The 18,748-nt window shown below is 40.8% G+C and overlaps 1 protein-coding gene across 1 annotated transcript in view; it reads left to right on the plus strand.

Moving 5' to 3' along the window:
• Positions 1-1,020: 1,020 nt before the first annotated feature.
• The window catches only part of APBB1IP (amyloid beta precursor protein binding family B member 1 interacting protein), a 59,263-nt gene continuing 41,535 nt past the window's right edge, over positions 1,021-18,748 (plus strand). Inside the window, exons 1-3 of the mRNA XM_056483289.1 lie at positions 1,021-1,150; positions 15,703-15,774; positions 17,736-17,823. Coding sequence (XP_056339264.1) covers positions 15,703-15,774; positions 17,736-17,823 — 160 coding nt within the window. The 5' untranslated portion in view covers positions 1,021-1,150. The remainder of the gene's footprint in view (positions 1,151-15,702; positions 15,775-17,735; positions 17,824-18,748) is intronic.

The following is an 18,748-nucleotide window of genomic DNA, read 5'->3' on the forward strand; positions in this document are numbered from 1 at the left end:
GTGCCTGGACAAAACTGAAGCTCTGACCTCTCCAAAGACTCTGGTAAATTTTAGTCAGCTTGTCAGTGAAATAATTTGGGTTTTTTTAAATAGCATGAGCAGAACAATGCACTATTCCCTAAACGCATTCTTCAATATGGCTGAGCTGTCTCAGCTGGAATTTTTCAAAGCAATTACCCCTTAAAGCATTGAAACAAATTTGCTGTGCAAAACATGGTGGTAACTTAAAATGCTACCATTCTTCTGCTATAATTATTTTATCTCCAGCAGTGTTGGAGAAACACAGGATGTCTTGGCTGCTTTGGAGCAAAATCTGGAATTTTATTACAAATTGCCTATAAACACCAGACTGAGCTGAACTACCTGGTGACTTCTCTAAACTGAAGTAACAGAAAGAGGCAATTGGTGACATCTTCACCTTTTTTCACTACAATTTACTGTCAGTGCTTTAAATACAGAAGAAAAACCTGCTAAAAGCATTGTTTTGGTAAAGTTATAGGCACTGAAAATAGGATTTTAAATTAAGAGAGAGTTCTATTTGCACACGACTTACAGTACTCAAAATCTCTCTTTAACTTGATGACATCAACGCTTCCAAGGTGGCACTGAATTTTAAATTCAGATGGAAACGTCTCGATTATATTTTTCCTCCCCAACTTTTTTACCAAATTTAACGCGCTGTAAAATCATCCCTACACCGTGAAAAAAATCTAAGTACCCTTCAAGGCAGCCAAAGATATGAGGTGACCAAAAAATACCATGAAATCAGCTGGCTGCCTTGCACGTTATGGAAGATGTAGAGTCACTAAAGAGAGGGGAAAGAAACACAATTTTGCCTGAAAACCAGAGAGCGCTTGACAGCGCTGTCCAGCCGGGAGCGGCGGCGGGAGGGGAGAGCGGGGCTGAGTTGAGCTGAGCTGAGCTGGGCTGAGCTGAGCTGAGCTGGCCTGAGCTGAGCTGGGCTGAGCTGGGCTGAGCTGCGGGCAGGGCAGGGCAGCGGGGCCCGGCCCGGGGCTGAGGGCGGCGCTGCGAGCGCGGCGGGGCCCGGCGCTGCCTGAGGGAACTGAGGCCGCTCCGCCGAGCCGAGCCGGGCACCCAAAGCCGCCCCGAGCCTCCTCGCAGCCTCCGGAGCCGCCGCCCGCCCGCCAAGGTAAAGCGGGCAGGGAGGGATTAACCGGACCCCGAGGGCTCCCGGCGGCGAGGCGGGGTGTGCGGGTCCCGCTGGCCGCCCCGAGCAGCCCGGCCGGGGCGGGAGGTGCGGCAGAGCCCGCTCTGGGCAGAGCCCGCTCTGGGCAGCGGGGTGGGAGCCGCAGAGGGGACACGGCCCCGCTCCCCGCGCTGCCCTCGGGCCACGCACCTTCCCCGCACGCGTGGCCCGAGGCTGGCGGGCACCGCGCGGTCTGCTGGGTCCCGGGGATGGTTGTTCTCCTCGGCGGGGCTGAGCTGGGTCAGACCTTCCCTGTGCCCAGTCCCGGGGAAGCGAGCAGCGGGCTGGTCATTGCAAGGCAGGGGTGCCAAAGCTTCCCGGCGGCCGGTGGGATCCCGTGGGACGCCGTGCCCGTGTCAGGATCAGCGTTAGGGAAGGGAAGGCAGGCGGGAGAAAACTGCGGACCGAGCGGACAGAGAATACACTAATCGAACTCTGAGCATGTAGAAAGCGGCGCGGCTGTGGCCAAACAGCCAGTACAGACTGCTAAGGGACAATTTACATCTCTCTGCTGGTGGTGACTTTGGCCACGTGCTGTAGGGAAAAACTCTCAGTGTCCATCCCGCATGATAGATAGCTCAGCTGAATACCACGGAGAAGTAACTGAAATGCAATCTCCGCAAGCTTGGGGTGGTTTTCCAATCCCAAAAAGAGAAGTTATTAAATCCATTCATTATCACACTGGGAAGAGGGATCTGGTAGTGTCTTTTAGGCAGCACATGGTGTAGCCTGTCTTAAGTCATTAAAAATTTGTGGTAGGAGTAGAGCCTACAAACAAAATAAGCAGTGTTCCACCAAACTGGCAGCTTAACTTTTGGAGTCACTTCCTACCTGAGATGACTTTCATGCTGTGAATAATTTGGCTCCAGTTTGTCTCTCCTTCTCAGAACTTAAGTTTGCAGAATTTTGGCAGTAATTTTTCCTCTTTGGTTCTAGTCCCTCTTTATGAATTACACGGCATGTGTGTTTTGTCATCTCTTCCAAACCTGCTTCAATCTTATTTCACACATGAAATTTGTTGATTTTGCTGTTAGTTAACCTGATGCCTGCACTACAGTGATGTAAATGCAGTCAGGCTTGATGTAGTCCATCTGCATCATTAGGGACAAATAAGTGAGTCCCGGTGCTCCTGGGAGCTGTGCTAGTGACCTGTTCCACCTGTGCAGTCTCCTAATAATTTGTCTTTACTAAATTTACAGTATTTTTTTTCTGGTAAGTTTGTAAAGAATATGAATTTTGGTTAAAATGTGATGTCTGAAACAGAATGTGTAACTTTCTGCTGAACCTTTCTGGTTCTATTTCCCCCTGTGAGCTTTCTAAGTAGACTATTATATTTAATTGTACTTAATGCTTTGTGCAAGCATTGCTTAAAAATGGAGATAATTTGATTTGAAATATGGCATACAAATGTCTTTGGGAGGTTGAATCAATGGAGCATTACAAATAACTGAGCAGTCCTTGTTTTATACTCAGAAAGTTCTGGTCCATCCGGGAACATACATAACTGGAAAAATGTATTGTCTCTGAAAGGAACATTTAATCATTCCCTGTGTCTTCTCTATCATTTTTAAATACCTCCTGTGGGTATTAGAGACTATTCTGGTGTTTGGAAGCAAAATGACTGATGGTTCAATGTAATTATTGAGTAAATTGTGTTTTAATTGTTCATGCTGGAATTTATGGTTATCAGTGTGTAGTATCTTCAGGCAGGCTATGATGCTTTTGAAGTGCTGGTTTATTTTGCTATCAAGTGTATTTATTACAGCAAAGTTTGATTTTTTTTTTTTACAGATCAAAAGTCACTATACTTGGGCAGTGTCTAGTAGATCACACAAGATAACTCATGTACTTGTAAATCAAGGTGTAACCTTGATCTTTGTAATTTCTAGAGACTAACACATTTGGCAGGGTAACAATTTGCACAAAAGAGACAACAGTATGGGCAGGTGGGCCTATTGGATATGGTAACAAATTTAACTCAATACAGAGCCCCAAGTTTTCTTACAGGTAAAAAGATTTACCCAACCCACTAAGATTTTGCTTTTGCTTTGTTTCACCCTTCCGTTTAGAAGAAATGTTTTAAAGCACTAATAGGAAGAAGAGGCAGAAATTTTTCCTTCTCTTGCTCTGCCCTAAGTGGTGAAGAGAGAGCTACAACTTGGGCAACCTGTAGATGGAGGGATCAGCTATTGCATCCCTTTGGCCCTCCAAAATGTGTGAGAAAACCACCAGGCTGGACTACTGCTGCAGATGAGGGAAGGGGTTGCCTTGTTCAAGAGAGGACCTGTCTCTTTCAGATTCATGAACATCTGAGCATTGATTGATAAGATGATCTGGGAACATGGGTTTTCTTAAAAACATGCTTCTGTTTTAAAGGTTGCTGTACAGGAATGTATCTGAATTCCATTTTCCTGAATATCATTAAGATTTCAAAGCCCTTATCCTTTCCTGCTCTCTTTGCAAACTGCATGGGTTTTTCTTTCTCACAGACTTTTTTTAATGTCTGTGGTTGCAGTATGTCTTGACTTTTTGTTGTAGTCAGTCTGACCTGTTCTGATGATGACTTTGCATGACTGTGCTGATCTGGGGTGAAAGTGAAAACAAGACCTCTTATTTGCCTGCAGCAATATGGAAGCTTTAGCCTTCCTTTGGAAGGTCTCTAGTGACAATGGTAAGGTGCATCTGTGCAAACCTTCCAAAGCACTTTTTGGGCTTTAGAGGCAGGACTCTCCTCATCCAGCTGTAGACATGAGCATTTGAGTCACCCAAGGTTCTGAGTCACCTTTACTCTTTTTAAGACTCTTAGACAGAGAGATAGATACTGCTAAACCTTGCTTTGGTGGCCCAGTTTGGTAGCAGCCATGAATCATGCTCTATAAGATTGTTTTCCTTTCCCTTCATTGTCTACAAAGAGCTTGGGACAACCATGTGAGATGCAGATATCACAGACATGCTACCAGATATATATTTCCATGATTAGGAATGATCCATGGCTCTTGAAGAAACAGGCATTTGGGACATTTCCTTATTGTCCAACCTATTGATCCATAGCTACCCTAGGTATTACCAGTAGAGCTGCCAGTGTAGATGTATGTTGTACTGTGAAAGAAAGAAACTGGGTGCTGTGTTCTTCTCAAGTTTCTGTTGGAGACTTTTGAGCATCTACAGCAGCATGTATGAGGTTGTGTTCCTCACACCCCTCAGTTTCAGTTTATTGTATTGCTTCTGAGTTTTGAGTGAAAAGGAAGCACAGATGATTGATCTGACTTAAAATTTTACTGTGGGAATTCACAAACTAGTTTGGTAATGATAGTTCAAAAACTTTAGGCCTGTTATTAGTTTCAAAGACTTTCTTCCAATCAAGTGACCTTTTAGATATGTGTCTGGCTAATTGCTTTCGTATTTCTTTGCTGCCAGGAGCTACCTCAGCCTGCACACAGCTCTGTTTCTTCTTGTTGAATATTGATTCAGCATGCTGTGAATTTAGGTTCAAATAAACAAGGGCTGCAGTCATTAAATATACTAGGAATATTTTGGGGAGTAAATGCATTATGAATCCTAGAAGAACAATGTTCAGTGTATATACAAAACAAATTTTTCTCTGCTGATCCATTTAGAAGTACAAACAAAACCACATCTGATAGAAGTTTTGGACTGGATACATCTCAGTGCATTTCCGTTTTTACTTTCACTCTGTATTTGCTTGCAATCCAAAGGATGTAAAAGTGTGGTATGTGCCATCAGTATTGCAGGGTAAAACTCTCTGTGTCTGCTATCAGTGATGAGCAGACCCCGCCTGGTTGATGTCTCTACCAACGGAAAGTCCTCAGTTGTCCTCAGACAATCCAACTGATAAAGTAAACACTTTGGTGAAAATCTTGTCGTTGTATCTACACCTCTCAGGGAGAGTGGGGGTGGTAGGGAATGAATCTGCCATTAGCTGCATTGCTGCTCCATCAAGCACAGAGAGAATCACTAGGAACCAAAATCAATCATACATGCACTCACTGGATGCTTTTGGTGATAAAAGTTGCAAACTACCTCCAGTTTTAGGCAAAATGATGTGTCTGCCTCAAAGGCAACTCACCAGGAAAGTTAGGAAACTCAGCAGAATTTAAACTGTTGGCATCACCTCCATGTTGGCAGCAATGAAAGTGTGCTCCTTGGTGGCTTTAGTTGATCCATTTTGGTACTCTCACTGCATCTTCAGGTAACCCAGACTCAGATACATTATTACTTTATTTCTGCATCAGAGCAAGATTTTGATGTATTTTTGAAGATTTTTCTGGTATTTTCTGACAGTATTGGAAGGCCCCATTCCCTCACTTGCCATGGGGATTTCACTGAAGTACAGAAATAAGAAGGATTATCAGCCCAAAAAATACTTTTGAAACATGATGTGGTTTTTCTGTCTGATTACAAATTAAAATGAAAAAAAAAAAAAAAAAGAAAAAAAAAGAAAAAAAAGAGAAAAAAATACATTACTTTTCTCTTTGTTTTTTGATGAAATTGTGTATTTGAAATATTTGCTGTACAGGTATCTGCTTTGAGGACATAAGTATCTGAAATAGCCTTGACCAAGCACAAATACGTGCCAGAAGCATGAACGCAGATAACATTCCCAAACACTTGTGGTTGCAGCTTAGTTTTGTACTTTGGTGACCATATCCTCATGACTGAGGGGAAGGTGACAGACCTAATGTTTGAGAGAGCAAATGCAAATGAGCCAGTGGTTTTGGATGCCAGTTCTAGGAAGGAATTAATCATAAATTTAACTGCAGTTCTGTCCCGTGGGCGCTGTGTTCTTACATGAAGTTCAGCAAAGCCTTTTATGTCTGTCGCTCGATTGGCCTCTTTTGTCTCCCCTGTGTCATGGTGGAGTTGTGACCAGATCAGCATTGTTCCATCCCTCCTCCACTTCTAAGGGAAAAAAGAGAGGGAGTCAGTGACGCTTCCTTCTCATGGAAAACCTTAGAGAAATGGAAGAATGGAAATGTCACAAGGTTCTTCTCCTTTTGGTGCATTTTCTTCTCTTAACTGTTTGTGCAGTTCAGGGCTCTCTGGGTTATTACAAATCAACCACCACCCTACTAATACAACATCCTGTCTGTGGTGACTCCAGGCTTCCCCTTTCCTTACAGATCTTCATCTGCCCACTGCTAAAGCTGCATGTAACCACTGCATTGTGTAGACTAAAAGAAGCAAATTTGCTAGGTGAAAAGTTAACAATGGGTCTTGGAATTGAACCTGACACTTCAGTCAGTAGTAAAACTAGATTTGTAAAAAAACTTTAATTTAATTTTTCTACTACTCACACTCACTATGTTACTGAGCACAGTACTTTGGTGAAGTATCTGTAAATTAATATTAAAACATTACTTGCTTTATTTGATTTTAATATATGAACTGTGTACGAAACAAACAGATGGATTCAATAATTTTTTTACAGATTCATCCTTTTGCTAACTCTTTCTGTTAGAGCATTTTATGTTAGTGTTTTTTCCTTTTTCCAGTGTTCCTTTCCCCTACCATGTGTGTCATCCCTTAAGCATTTCTGGCAGTGATAAGAACATGTGATTGTAAGAAAGAAGATAGTGATTTAGAGCTTTTGCCAACAATAGGTCATAGGAATAAGTTATTTGTATGGGGAGACAGTTGTGTCATGGACCTTTGTAGTATATCTTGTGCTTACCTAGGGGCTCACTGTGGATGGAAGTGAGTGCTGGAAAAGTTGAGCCATTGACTGTCCAGTGTAGCAGCTCTTGCACTCAGATTTGGTACTGTATTCTTTCCTTTTTTCCTCTTCCTAAGTTTATGCTACTATTTTCACTATTCCACACTTTTAACATCTCTTGGTTCTATAGGGAATTGAGGAGGGGAAGGATTTTCCCCTCATTTTACACCCCTGTATGCCTTCCTCTCTCATCTGTGGGCTTCCTTGTCTATTGTTTCCTGATTGTTAGACAATCTGTTAATGTGGGATCACCCTACTTCATGGACTGCAAAGCTAAACATCAACATTGTATTGTTGTATTTTGCTGGCATTTGTTTAAAGTACAAGACAGTCTCTCATTGTCATCTAAGTTCTGGACAGCAGTGTTGGGTAACAGGAAAAAAAAACAGGAAGGAAAACATTGCACCAACATCAACAAGCTACAGATTATGGGAAGGAATGTGGAAACTATAAATTTCTGCTACTCAGGGTTACATTACTCTTTTGCTATTCTGCACTGCCATCATGGCAGGGAATGGGGGGAACTTAAAACTGAGGTTCTGATAACTTGTGTGTCTGCAGTTATTTATACTTAAGTAGAGCTAAAGCAGACATGTTATCAACTCAGAATGGATGAGCCTGGGTAAGCTGGTGGTTCATGAGCTCAGGGGACACAATTCCACTCTGCTTTCTGCCTTTTCCAGGAGAAGATCTGTTGGCAGAATGGAAATACTGTTCCTGTGTGCCATTAATCTGGCATAGAATAATGAATTATTTCTTTTGCCAGTCTGTGTGAAGGCATAAGGCTGGAAATATGTCTTCTACAATTTTATTTCGCTCAGTTTGTGCTGCCTGTATGGCTCATGACAAGAAAGTCCCTAGACTGGATGATTCTGCAGTAAATGATTATGTGACAAAAGAAAAAAAAGATGACTGTAACTGTAGCTGGATTTCTATAATGTTCTTGGACCCACAAGCCAGACTGAAGCACATTGACTGGTGTGAGGATACTGTATAAAAATGAACAGAAGTGGAACTGTTTTGATTTCCATAGAAACAATCCCCTTTGGGAGCTGATAGGAAGGTACAAAGTGCAATTCTGGTAGACAGAAATTGCTCCCAAACTTTCTCCTCCTTGCATATGTGATATACAGTGGGTTGGTTTTTTCCCCCCACCTTTCATGAGGTGCTTTTAAGTCACAGTTCCCCAGCTACTTCAGTATATTTGGAATACATTTTCTGGAGCCCAGGATCTGTGTCTGTGTCTCAGGGTTATTGTGGAGAGGATCTTAGTGAGGAGTCTCACACCCAGCCTATACACCTTTACTGTAGTCATAAGTTAAATGTTCTTCCTGTCCTTTTAGAACTGGAGCCCTTTGCTAACCCCCTCCTCTGGCCTTGAGTAATTTCTTCCTGACATACTGTGACTAAGCTTCTAGGTAGTCCCTTGTTCCTTTCAGCTTCACTTAAATGAGCCTCAGTGACCATTCAGTAATCTTGCCATCCTGCCTTACCCTAAGAACAGGACCCACAGCTGCTTCTCCCAGACACCACGCTCAGCAGGGGTATTAAAGAAAACAGTATGTGTTTGGGGCAGTGCATGGGGGAGAGGGAAAGGCTGGGATGGTGGTGGATCCAGCACAGAGATGATGGATGCTGAAGCAGCACCATCTGGAGGATGGCCTCACACTCAGTGTCCTGTGGTGCTTCACAAACATGTGAAATGTCTGTCTGTCTCTCCCCACGCTCCTCACCCTCCCTGTTACTCTCTGAAAATGAAGTACTCAAATATCACTGAAAAAGATGGTGGGGTACTTGTGACTAGGAGTTCCTATAGTGTTTAAATTATTACCATCATCTTGGCAAAATAAGTGTAAAATACAACCACTGTCATCATTTAAGTGAAACAGTGTCGTTTTCAGGTCTATGAAATCCAGGACTTCTGGACTAATAAAGACTTTTTCCAAAATCAGTCCTCACTGCAGGCTTGTTCCTGTAAAACATGTGACATAACTGTGTATTTCCAAAATAGCAAAAAAGGGAGCAAGCTTGCAACAGGTTTAATTAATAAATGGCACAGTTAGAAATTATGGTAAACATGAGTAGGATCTGTGAGTTTGGGATGCTTTGGTGTTTACCTCTGGGTGGGTGATTCTGGAATTAGTAGAATATGACCTCTTGTACCCCATGTTAACATTAGAATAGAATTCTCTCTTGATTGTATTTATCTGCCACTTTAATTTTAATCCAAAGCCAAATGTCACTAATTTTTTAACTAATAAGGATACTTTGCAGTTACTTTTCAGATACTGAAGCTACTAGTGTTTTAGTATGTCACTTTTATTCCCTCATGAATGAAGATACAGAATGTCACACTATCCCTGAGATAAATATGCAGTGTAATTTCAGCTGCAGATAAGCCTACAGTTATTGGCACACCAAAGTTCCCAGAAGAATAGTGAGTATTAGTAAAAAAACTGCTTTCAGTTATCAGTGTGTGCAAGCTTTTTATTGGAAAATACAGTGCTTGTCAATGTTAGGTAAGTATGGTGCTGGAAGTAGTCTAATTGCTTTTGATCCATTCTTTTCAAAATATGAGCTGGTGTTAAAGCAGAAGAGAGTTACAGAGCCATATCATGTAGGTAAGAAAGAGGAAAGTCAACATGCTAATTGCCAAATGTAATTATGATTTTGAAACCTTGGGGTCAGCTACCATTTCTGTTGTATCACTCCAAAACTTCAATTTCTGTTCTTAGTGTCTACTAGAATTATTAACCAATTGGATTATGTTCTTCTGGACTGAAATCTGCAGACAGATGTTCTCATATACTTTACTTTGTAAAAAGTGGGCTTAAATGTCTTGTTAAGGACTTTTTCTAGATGTGGTGAAATAGATGTGTAAGGAGCTTCCATCCTGTCTCACTTAGGTATATAAGAGACTTGTGTAGTATGACGTTTTCCTTGACATCTAACTGTAAAACCACTGTAGGGAACCTTGTTAGATCTATTTCAGACCTACAGTCAATCTGACCAGAAGGTTATCCCCAGCAGTGGAAAGCATCATTTACTTCAGAAGGAGGCAAAAAATCTTGTGCTGTAAGGCATAGTGTAACATTTCATGTCTATCATGAAAGCTTTACTCTCCAAATTGGTCAAAGCTTTATTTAGATGTTAAAACATGAGGTTCATCATCCTTGCCTGAAGTTCTCTGCAGTACTAGCACATCTAGCTACAACTGCATGTAGAGAAAACCAGCTCCTCGGCTTGCTTACTCACCAGTTTTGATGATGAGCTTCACAGTTACACAATGCCTGTTTCCCTGGAACAGTTATTTAGACTTTCATTTACTATCCCATTGATTTTGTGTTGTAAGTCAGGGTGAAATGGTGCCTCAGTAACTTTCCCCTGGGTTATGATGCATTTTTTTTAGTCACACTAGTTTCACATCTGTTTTCTGTGGCAGTTACCCTCTTTCCAGCTTTTCACTTTATGGTGGTACTCTGTCACTTTCATCATGCTTCCCTAGTTTTCTTCCTTTTTCTGTCTTTGCTATGGCATGATCTACTTTGAGTAGTCTGTAGTACACAAGGGTGAATCTCTGATTTATCAGAGTGATTTGTTCATCAGGCTACTGCTGTGTTTCTCTAAAATACCAAAGGTTTCTTCATTCCACTCCAGAAGGCATTCAAGTGTTAAGCAACAGCAGGAAGTTGCAGTGCTGTTAGTAGCCATCTGGGTAGCCATACAGTTCTTTTTGGTGGTCCTGGTACTCTGACACACACTATAGTGCAGAGACTAGCACCTCAAGGTGTGCTTTTGATGTTTCTGTGTGACTTGCCAAAATATGCTTCATGTATTTTTATCTCTGCTATTTACGTCTGTAGCGGTTTAAGAATAGCAGCAATACTGTGAATGTAATGAATGTGTCTGTAACTGTTCACCAGATCACTAAGTGGGCTGGTTCCTGATACTGCTCATACCATGAACCCTCTGTAAGTCTTTATCTTCTGACATCATGCTGTTCCTTTTTTGTAGCACTTTGGTTGGTTAAACTGCATCAACTCTACTGAGACTGAGTTGCAGAGATGATAATGGTGTTGGTGTTTCCTGTTCAGTGTTTCACAAGGGCTTTGAGGTTGTTTTCTAAATTCTGCAGTGCAGGAGCCGTTTTACCATGTGACTTAGATCACTCTTCCTGTGAACAGGGACTAGCTTTGAGAAGAGCTATCAGATACTAAAATACTAACATTTCAAACTCTGCTTGGTATAGTACCATATCTGGGGTTTTTTTTATGTACACTGTATGGTCACTTTTTCAGATTTCATTATATTTTTGAATAAGGTGGGTTTTTTTTTTTTCTAAGCAGGATGATTTATTTTTTTGAAGCAGTGTGAAATTCATACCACTGTTTTACTTTGTTAGCTTCCTGCCAAGTGTTAAAGGTTCTATCCAACAATTCAATGTCATATCTAAATTGGGAAGAGAAAAAAATTAAGAGATCCGGTGGTTCTGCAGGACTTCTGGTAAATGGTAGGGTGAATTAATGAGTCAGTATTTATGGATTACATAAACCTCTGAGGGCTTAATACACATACACTAAAAGTGAGACTCATTGGTGGTTAGAATGGGAAGTTGAAGAGAAAATGTCCCAATCTCTTAGATATACAGCATGAGAAAGGTAGGAGTATTATATAAAATAAATTTAAAAAAAAAAGGTTTTTATGAGAGCTTAGTGAAGATTTGAGAATGTGAAAATGGGAGAAATAAAAAACAAGGAGTACTTTTAACTGTGCTACTTCAAAACTGTATTACCTTGTGGTCCACAAGGCATCAGTTTGAAAATCAATCACTTTAAAGATAAAGCACTTTAAAAATATATTACATTTCACATATATGGCTTCTCACAGGGCCCTTCTCAGCTTGTTTATATGTGACAACCGCAATTTCCTCATTTTATTTCAATTCTGTTTTTTTTTTCTCTGCTTAAAGTTTTATGTATAGTCTGGGATACTTTGTTCAAGTACTGTTCTGTTTGGTTTGGGCTTTTCCTTTTTGGTTTATTGTAGTTGGTGGCGATTTTAAGAGTTCCTAGAATTAGTACAAAATAGAGAAAAACCTGACGGAAAAGTTACAGTTGAGTAGGACTGGGTGTGAAACTCAGTATTCTTCTGGTCACTTTGGTAAATCATTTCCTTTGTTTCGTTAGGAATAGCTCATACACCTACACATTACACCTTGAATTTCTGGTTTTAATAAGTTCAAGGCTGTTTATAAAACTCAGAAGAATTTGCTGATCCAAAATGCAGCAACATCCAACAGGATATTTTCCACATCTGCAAGTTTTTTAATCTCTTTATTTCGGTTGTGGCAATCAAATAAAAGAAATGGATACAAGTTGAGAGAAGTCACAGAGGAGAAGAGTGCATGGACAGTCTTTTGCAATTCCATGTTATGGCAACTCATATTACTACCTTAAGTTTTTCTAGCTCTTGGCAAGGTCTTTGGTGAATATGTAGAGTTCTTATACCAATGTAAGAGATCATTCAGTGTGTTTTAACATTAAAACATTTCCAGCATATTTGCTGATTATGATAATAATTTTGTCTTCCTAAACCAAATCAATAAAAATTCAAGGGAAAATAATTGCTTAATTATTAATTGTTAATTACTGAGGAGGGTCCTTAAGTTTGATTTTTTTTTTTCCTTTTTAGACAGTTCTTACTACTCCTCATGATAAGAAGTTGCACGTGGTCACAACTCAAGTAATTTTTTTGCCATTTTTATATTTCTATTCTGTAAAAATATAGTAAAGGAGGATTTCAGTTTGTCAAAAGAACTTTTATGAAGTTTTTTTCCTGAAAGTTGATATAGTTGGTGCTTAAAAAAAGTCTACCAAAAACATACAAATAACTGAACTGATAAGATTTCCTTAGAAGATATTTTGATCTCCTAAATCAGAAAACAGGAAAACATAAAATTATTCGGTATTATTTAAACACTGATGAGATACTTCTCAGTATGAACTGCTGCTCCATTCGTCGTATCTTCACTCTGCCTGATCAAATAAGTGCCATTTTATCTAGCCTTTCTATGAAAATTGATTCTCCAAGTGCCAGGTGTGTAGGAAGCTACACAGCTGTTGATCCAAATAAATGAATTAAGATTCAGTAATCGTGTGCCAGGCAGCACCCAGCTGAGTCTGCAGAAACAGAATGCTGTGTACAAGGCTCAGCATGAGAGGCGTGATAGAGTGAGAGAGCCATCCGGTGTGGCTTTGTCAGCTGGAAAGGAAGCAGATAACATGACTTTAACTCTCCACTCACTCAGTCCTGTGTGATCTCTGTTCCCTGTTCCTTGGGCAGAGCTGTGCAATTTCCATGGATGGGCTACAGTTCCCTCAATGCTGTCAACCACATGCTATTAAAATGTCTTTAAGAGATCCAGTTCCTAAATCCTTAAGTCTTTGATTTCTGGGATCCGATAGAGATGTGGAAGTTGAAAATTCAGTTCTTGGTTGCCTGTGCCTTGTTTAGTTACATGACAAAACTCAAACAACAGATACTGACTTTAGGATTCAGTGGCCTTTATAATTTATCCATGGAATAGTTACATGACTCAAGATGTTCTATTAAAGGAAAAGCATTAAGACTGAAGAACAGGAAATGCTGGTTTTATTTTCTTACCAGTCTTTGTAGACATTAAAGTTGTTCCTGTCCTCAGTTGGTTGCTTTCTTGCATCAGCCTGGTTCTCATCCTGTAAGGTGCTTGGTTGCCTTTGGCTGGCTACCAGGTTCTTCCCAAGGTGCTCTATCACTTCCCCTCCTCAGCAGGATAGGGAGAGAAATAATGATGGAAAGCTCATGGATTGAGGTATGGACAGGGAGATCACTTGCCAACTGCCATTGAGCAAAACATGCTCAACATAGGGAAATTAAATTAATATATTGGCAGTTAGTAAGATGTTAGGATAATGCAAAATAAGAAGAAAACAAAAATGATCTTCACCCCACCCTTCCCTTCTTCCCAGGTTCAGCTTCACTCCCAACTCTTCTACTTCTTCCCACTCAAGTGGCACAGGGGGATGGGGAGTGAGGTTTGCAATCAGTTTGTAATGCTTTGTCTGTGCTGCTCCTTCTTCCTCACACTGCTCCAGCGTGGGGACCCTTCCAAGGGAGACAGTTCTTCGTTAACTTTTTCAGCTTGGTACCTTCCCCCAGACTGCAGTCCTTCAGCAGTTGTCCCAGCCTGGATCCTTCCCACAAGGTAGAGTCTTAGAGGAACAGCTCTCACCTGCTGTGTGGGTTCTTCATGGGGTTGCAGGTCCTACCAGAACACCTGTGCTACGTGGGCTCCTCTCCCCAAGCTGCAGTTCCCAGCAAGAGCCTGTTCCAGTGTGGCACACTGTGGGCCTCATCTCCATTCAGGACATGTCCACCTGCTGTGGCAGGGGGTCCTCCACAGGCTGCAGTGTGGATATCTGCCCTGGCTTGGTCCTTCATGGGCTGCTGGGGAACAACCTTCTTCACCGTGGGCTTCAGCATGGCCTGCAGGGTAATCTGTGCTCCAGCATCTGGAACATCTCTCCCTCCTTCTGTACTGACCTTGGAGTCTGCAGGGTTATATCTCTTATATTTTCCCACTGCTCTTTACAGCTTCTGTGCAGCATTTTTTACCCTTTCCTAAGTGAGTTGTCACACAGGTGCCACCAGCACCGCCAGTGGTCTCAGCTTTGGCCAGCACCAAGTCCATCTTGGAGCCAGCTTGAACTCCTGTCCCTCTCTGACATGGGGAGAGCTTCCTTCTCACAGAAGTCACCTCTGCAGCCATTCCCCCTTTCCCCCAAACCTTGTCACAAAATCCAATACAGGTGCACACAAACCCAGAGAACTGATAGGACTACTTACATGTTTAAACTTTGGCCCTAGTTTGAACCCTGGTTTTATGTGTTCAGTGCCAGTTCTCAATCCTTGGCAGGCTTGAGCCTCTCAATAAAATGATGTTTCTAGTTCTTGTCTCTGGTAGCATTCCATGGCAGACACCCTTTTAAACTGCTTCTGCCCCTGCAAAGGAACAGATCTATGAGGAAGAGAATTATTACGTAAGCTGTGTCTTCCCCATAGCTCAGCACCACTGGTGTGTGACCCTGTCCTTGCAACAAGCATTGCCACCACCTGTCATGCAGCCTGTACCCATTTTCCTTGTCTCTGTGTGCTTCTTCAGATCTCTTGAGGTTAGGTAAGACTGGAGTTCTCTCAGTGCAGCAATAACTGAAAGAAAAATGGAGAAATATTGCGCCAAAAAGTTGGTCATGTACCTAAGCATAACCTGGTTTAGCACAAGATAACACCCAATAAACTCCTGTAGTAATAATTATCTAAGCCAAAGAAAGAAGGCTTTCAAGATGGAACATTCAGGAATTTCTCAACATCAAACTTTGTTTCCCTCTCTATCTTTCACAGCCTAATTTTTTTTATCTTTAAGATAAAACTGTGGTTTATTAGCTGATGACTTTGTATGAAATGTAAATGATAAAGGGAGGTTGTCAGAACTTCAGATGGCAGTAAATGTGAAGTGTGTGTTTTAGCATATATAGGATAAGGGCTCTGAACCTTTAGTAGCTACTTCTAAGGGATAAATTCAGGGTTTTGTGAGTCATGAGCAGTTGTTTTAAAGTTATTTGTTAACGCAATATACAAGAGCATTGTGTATCTCCTGGTTTTGACATTGCTGGCTTTGAAATGAACTGAAATGAACGTCTTGTTTGTTTTTTTTTTCTTTCAGATGGAGCAAACCTGTGATGATATAGATGAAATGTTCAGCAATTTACTTGGGGAGATGGACATGCTGACTCAGGTAAATAATTTTTTTTCCATCAAGATGAGAAAAATAGCTATTATGTGTGTTCAAGGAATGAGAGAACTTTTCTACATTTTTCACACACTTCCACTCTGAATAAGTGCAGTTATATTATTGTAGTAAACCTTCAGTTAAATTTCTCTTTGTGACAGTTAAAACAAGTAGCCCAAAAAATAAGGTAATATCAGTACAGGGTAGGTTGTTAAAGGGACCTAACTGCTTGTTGAAAGACATTTTCTGAAAAAACCCCATCCTAGCAATTTAAATTCCTCTGGACTTGGTCCAAAGAAATTAAAGGATTCTGTGAAAACAGGAAGAGTTTGAGTCTGAATATTCAGGTATGAATGCTTAGCATACATGGGTAAATGGGATGTAGCCCGAGTGTCAAATGTGAACTTTGGAAATGAGAGAAACATTTTGAATATATATTTAAAGGATTCTTTACATATGGCAAAATATTAAGCTGCAGTGAGGGTGGCATTTAAGAATTCATGGAGATATTATTCCCAATGCAGAATACACTCTTGAGAGTATAAAACAGCTTGAGCCTTTTTCTAAAGCTCTAATAATGAAATACTTCCTGCAAAAGCTGATGGAAGGAGAATTTTTATTTCTAGAAAAAAATCTACAAAGGGAATAAATTTGTTGTATTTTAATAGACGCATGATTGAAAACACTTTAAGTTTTCATCTTGAATGTGTGAGTTTGGTTCCAGCATCTGTTTTGAGGGTGTCTTTATTCTTGGTGAATCCCAGTGCTTGACAAATTAAATACCAATAATTCTAAGGCACAGAATAGAAATTGTGTTTAAACTGGATGAAAGCCAGGATTTCACATGGCATTAGCTGTCAAATCACAATGCCTTGTCCCTTGGTAGCCTTTCTGCTCTTCAGGGCTTTTTCTAAATATGCATATTTATTTTATATGTATATATATATATATATATATATATGGAGGGATTTATGGTAATCTCATTTCATTATTATTCCTGCAAAAGAACAAAAGACTGCTCCACAAACTCCACAAACTGAAGAGTGTTGCAACTGCAGGTGATAGAGAGAGTGTGTGTCTCTTGTCTCTGTGCTCCCTGGTGCAGTACTGGGTGGGACAGAGTGTTCCTGAGACTGAGACAGGCTGCTCTTCTCTGAAATTCTGGCGTCACCTCTCACACCAGCATTGTACAGGAGAAGGAGACGGGGTGTCTGAAAGCCTGAAGACTTTCAGTTAACTGAGCTGGATCTGTTAGTTGCCTCAGACTTTTAACTTTCTAAACAAGACTGTAGATAGTTTTTCACACTTTTTCACCAGTCTGTCTGTTCCTAACGTGTAAAGGATAGAAGCATGCAGAGATACCTCTATATGACATAACAGGGCTGAAAAAGAAATGCAAATTCAGAATTGGCCTTTTCTGCCTCAAACTTGGAATTCTCTATTTACACAGATTTGCAGTTTACATTGCAACACTGTGGGATTTTTTTTGTTGAATTTGGGTTTGGGGTTGTTTTTAAACAACAGGAGAAAGCAACAGCTAGGTTTCATTTATATTGGTAAATAAAGCACTCTAGAAAGAAAATGGCACTGTGGCTCAAATGTGTACAAAGCTAAACTCTTGCCACACTCCCCTTCAAAAAACCCAAGGAAGCTAAAAATCATTCTGGCTGTGCCCACTGTCTGGATTAGAAACAGTCCAATTCTCTGCTGTTCCCCACACCAAGTCCAGGTGTTACCTGACAGGAGTTGCTGACATCAACATTGGATTGAGAAGCATGCAAAGCCCTTGCCACGATTGTAATACAGTGCTTGAACCCTTGTCCTGGCCCTAGTTAGTTTACCAGTCCAACATAATCTCAGAAACCAATGTGTGTCATTCTGTTTTTCATTAGAAAATTCAGGTAATTGATTTTCAAATGTTACTGTATGTAATCATCAGATACCCGTTTTTTCTTCTACCCTAACAGAGTTTAGGAGTGGAGACTGTACCACCTCCATGCCCCAAAGTGTCCAATGATGAATTTAGCTTTACAGTTGGTTTTAAAGACTTAAATGGTAAGTAGTCAAATGGACTCTTTCATGCCTTTTATGCTTGCTTAAAATACTTCACAGCAACAAATGAGAAGAAAATCTTTACATACCCTTAATCAAAAACCCCAAACCAAACAAAAGAACCCTATTTTGCTGGAGGAGAGGTATATTTTTGTGTCTCAATTTAGGAAACTTCAAAGGGAACAATTTTTTGGGGCATTACTCAGTTTAAATAGAAGTCAGACTTTTAAAAATGTCTGAGTGTAGAGGAAAACAAAAACGAGAAGTCTCCCAAATAACATTCTAAAATGTCACCTTTAACTTGGTGGAAGACAAAGTTCCTCAGTGTGACGTCAGAGCTCTGTAAGCATCTCTGTCCAGTGGAAGTATCAGCTTCAGCTGCTTCTGCTTCTCAGTGCTTTTTCTCATTTTGATTTGCACTGTCACTTTTGCATGTACGGCTGCTTGCTGAGGCTGTATGGCAGAACTAGTTCGGGAATTTATCTGAGTTTGAAGTAAAAACCCTTCCTTTGATTTTGTTGGTTGGCTGTTTGTTGTAGACTAGTAATAATACATGGAGGTATTCTTGATCTAGGCCTCAGTTACATAGTTTGTTGTCTGCTGTTCCAGAACTCGTTAAGCATTTATATATGCACTTACAGCCTAATGGGAGTTCATGGAATTTCTTGCATTCACCCAGTAACCTTGCTGGATCAGGGCCATGTTTTGTAACATCATAAGGGCCTGAGACTGTATCAATGGAACTGAAGCTTCCTGTCCTGTTTAGTTTGTATTCATAGAGTTCCTTGTACTCTGAACTTCAGTATGACCAGATTAATGGCTGTTCTGAAAGCACATTTGTTTCTTGAACCCATGTAAAATGTTGTTTCCTTTCCCATAACCCTGTAACCATGCCTTCTGCAATTTAATCTCTGCTGAACTGGAAACA

Source organism: Oenanthe melanoleuca, chromosome 2 (genome assembly GCF_029582105.1).
Source record: "Oenanthe melanoleuca isolate GR-GAL-2019-014 chromosome 2, OMel1.0, whole genome shotgun sequence".
In the NCBI taxonomy this organism is placed as follows: Eukaryota; Metazoa; Chordata; class Aves; order Passeriformes; family Muscicapidae; genus Oenanthe; species Oenanthe melanoleuca.